Raw genomic sequence first — 1,234 nt, 5'->3', positions numbered from 1 at the left:
TACCTTTGCAACCTTCTTGTAATTCTACAATCACTTCAAAACTTTTTTAAATGCTCAGCATAGGCCGGGGACTTAGCTCAGTGGTTTTGCCACCTACTGAGGACCCGAGTTCCATCCCTGGTACAAAAAACAAACAAACAAACAAAATAAAATGCTCAGCATGGTCTTTGGCTTACAGTGATATCTGAAATCACATTTACAAATAAAGATTTGGAGGATTTATCACTAAGGAGACAACTACCTTATGTCAAAAGTTCATCAGCTTTTGAATATAAATAATATAAATAAAGCTGACATTAAAAAATGAAAAAAGGGTGCTAGGAGAGCGAGCTAATGCACCCGGGCCGCGGCGTCGGGAACTATGGTGCTTCTGAACATCCTGATCACCGGTACACCAGGAGTTGGAAAAACCACACTAGGCAAAGAACTTGCGTCCAGATCAGGACTAAAGTACATTAATGTGGGTGATGTAGCTCGAGAAGGGGCATTATATAATGGCTACGATGAAGAGTATGAGAGTCCCATTTTAGATGAAGAAAAAGTAGTTGATGAGTTAGAGAACCAAATGGCAGAAGGTGGAGTTATTGTTGACTACCATGGTTGTGATTTCTTTCCTGAACAATGGTTTCATGCAGTTTTTGTGTTGAGAACAGATAACAGTATATTGTACAAAAGACTTGAAACAAGGGCTTATAATGAGAAGAAACTAGGAGACAGTATCGAGTGTGAGATTTTTCAAGTTCTTTATGAAGAGGCCATGTTATCATACAAGGAAGATACTGTGCACCAGCTGCCCAGCAATACGCCTGAAGAGCAAGAGGACAACATAAACCAGATCTTGAGATGAACTGAGCAGTGGGTCAAAGGTCACAACCCATGACTGGTCACTTGGTGGTGCCTCTTTGCCCACCTCGTGGACACGGGCTCCAAGTATCTGTAAAAACCAAAACTATGTGGAAGGCCCAGCAGGTATTTTATGCCTGGGTTTCTTTTTCTCCATGGGAAAGTTAAACAATCACAAATATAATGAATATAATTATTATTAAGCATTTAAAATATACATCAGTTGCTAAACAATAAATCTGATCAAATGGGTAAAAAAAAACCAAAAACACGAGAAAAGGGGCCGAGGATTTAGCTGTGGTTCTGGTGCCTGCCTTGCAAGAGCAAGGTCCCAAGTTCGATCCCCCAGTACCAAAAAGAAAAAAGGAAATTCCAGTTTGACATTTTCTTA

The 1,234-nt window shown here is 40.0% G+C and overlaps 1 protein-coding gene across 1 annotated transcript; it reads left to right on the top strand.

The window, feature by feature from the left end:
* Nucleotides 1-298: 298 nt before the first annotated feature.
* LOC101702543 (adenylate kinase isoenzyme 6) lies at nucleotides 299-895 on the top strand. The gene is given in 1 exon segment (XM_087190628.1): nucleotides 299-895. A coding segment is annotated over 1 exon segment (519 nt). The 5' UTR covers nucleotides 299-361; the 3' UTR covers nucleotides 881-895.
* The last annotated feature ends 339 nt before the right edge of the window (nucleotides 896-1,234 follow it).

The sequence above is a fragment of the Heterocephalus glaber genome, unplaced genomic scaffold, assembly GCF_053883595.1.
Source record: "Heterocephalus glaber isolate CG9 unplaced genomic scaffold, H.glaber_assembly_v1.0 deba00001555, whole genome shotgun sequence".
In the NCBI taxonomy this organism is placed as follows: Eukaryota; Metazoa; Chordata; class Mammalia; order Rodentia; family Bathyergidae; genus Heterocephalus; species Heterocephalus glaber.
The sequence above is the reverse complement of the archived record's forward strand: the minus strand, read 5'-3'. Positions and strand labels throughout refer to the sequence as shown.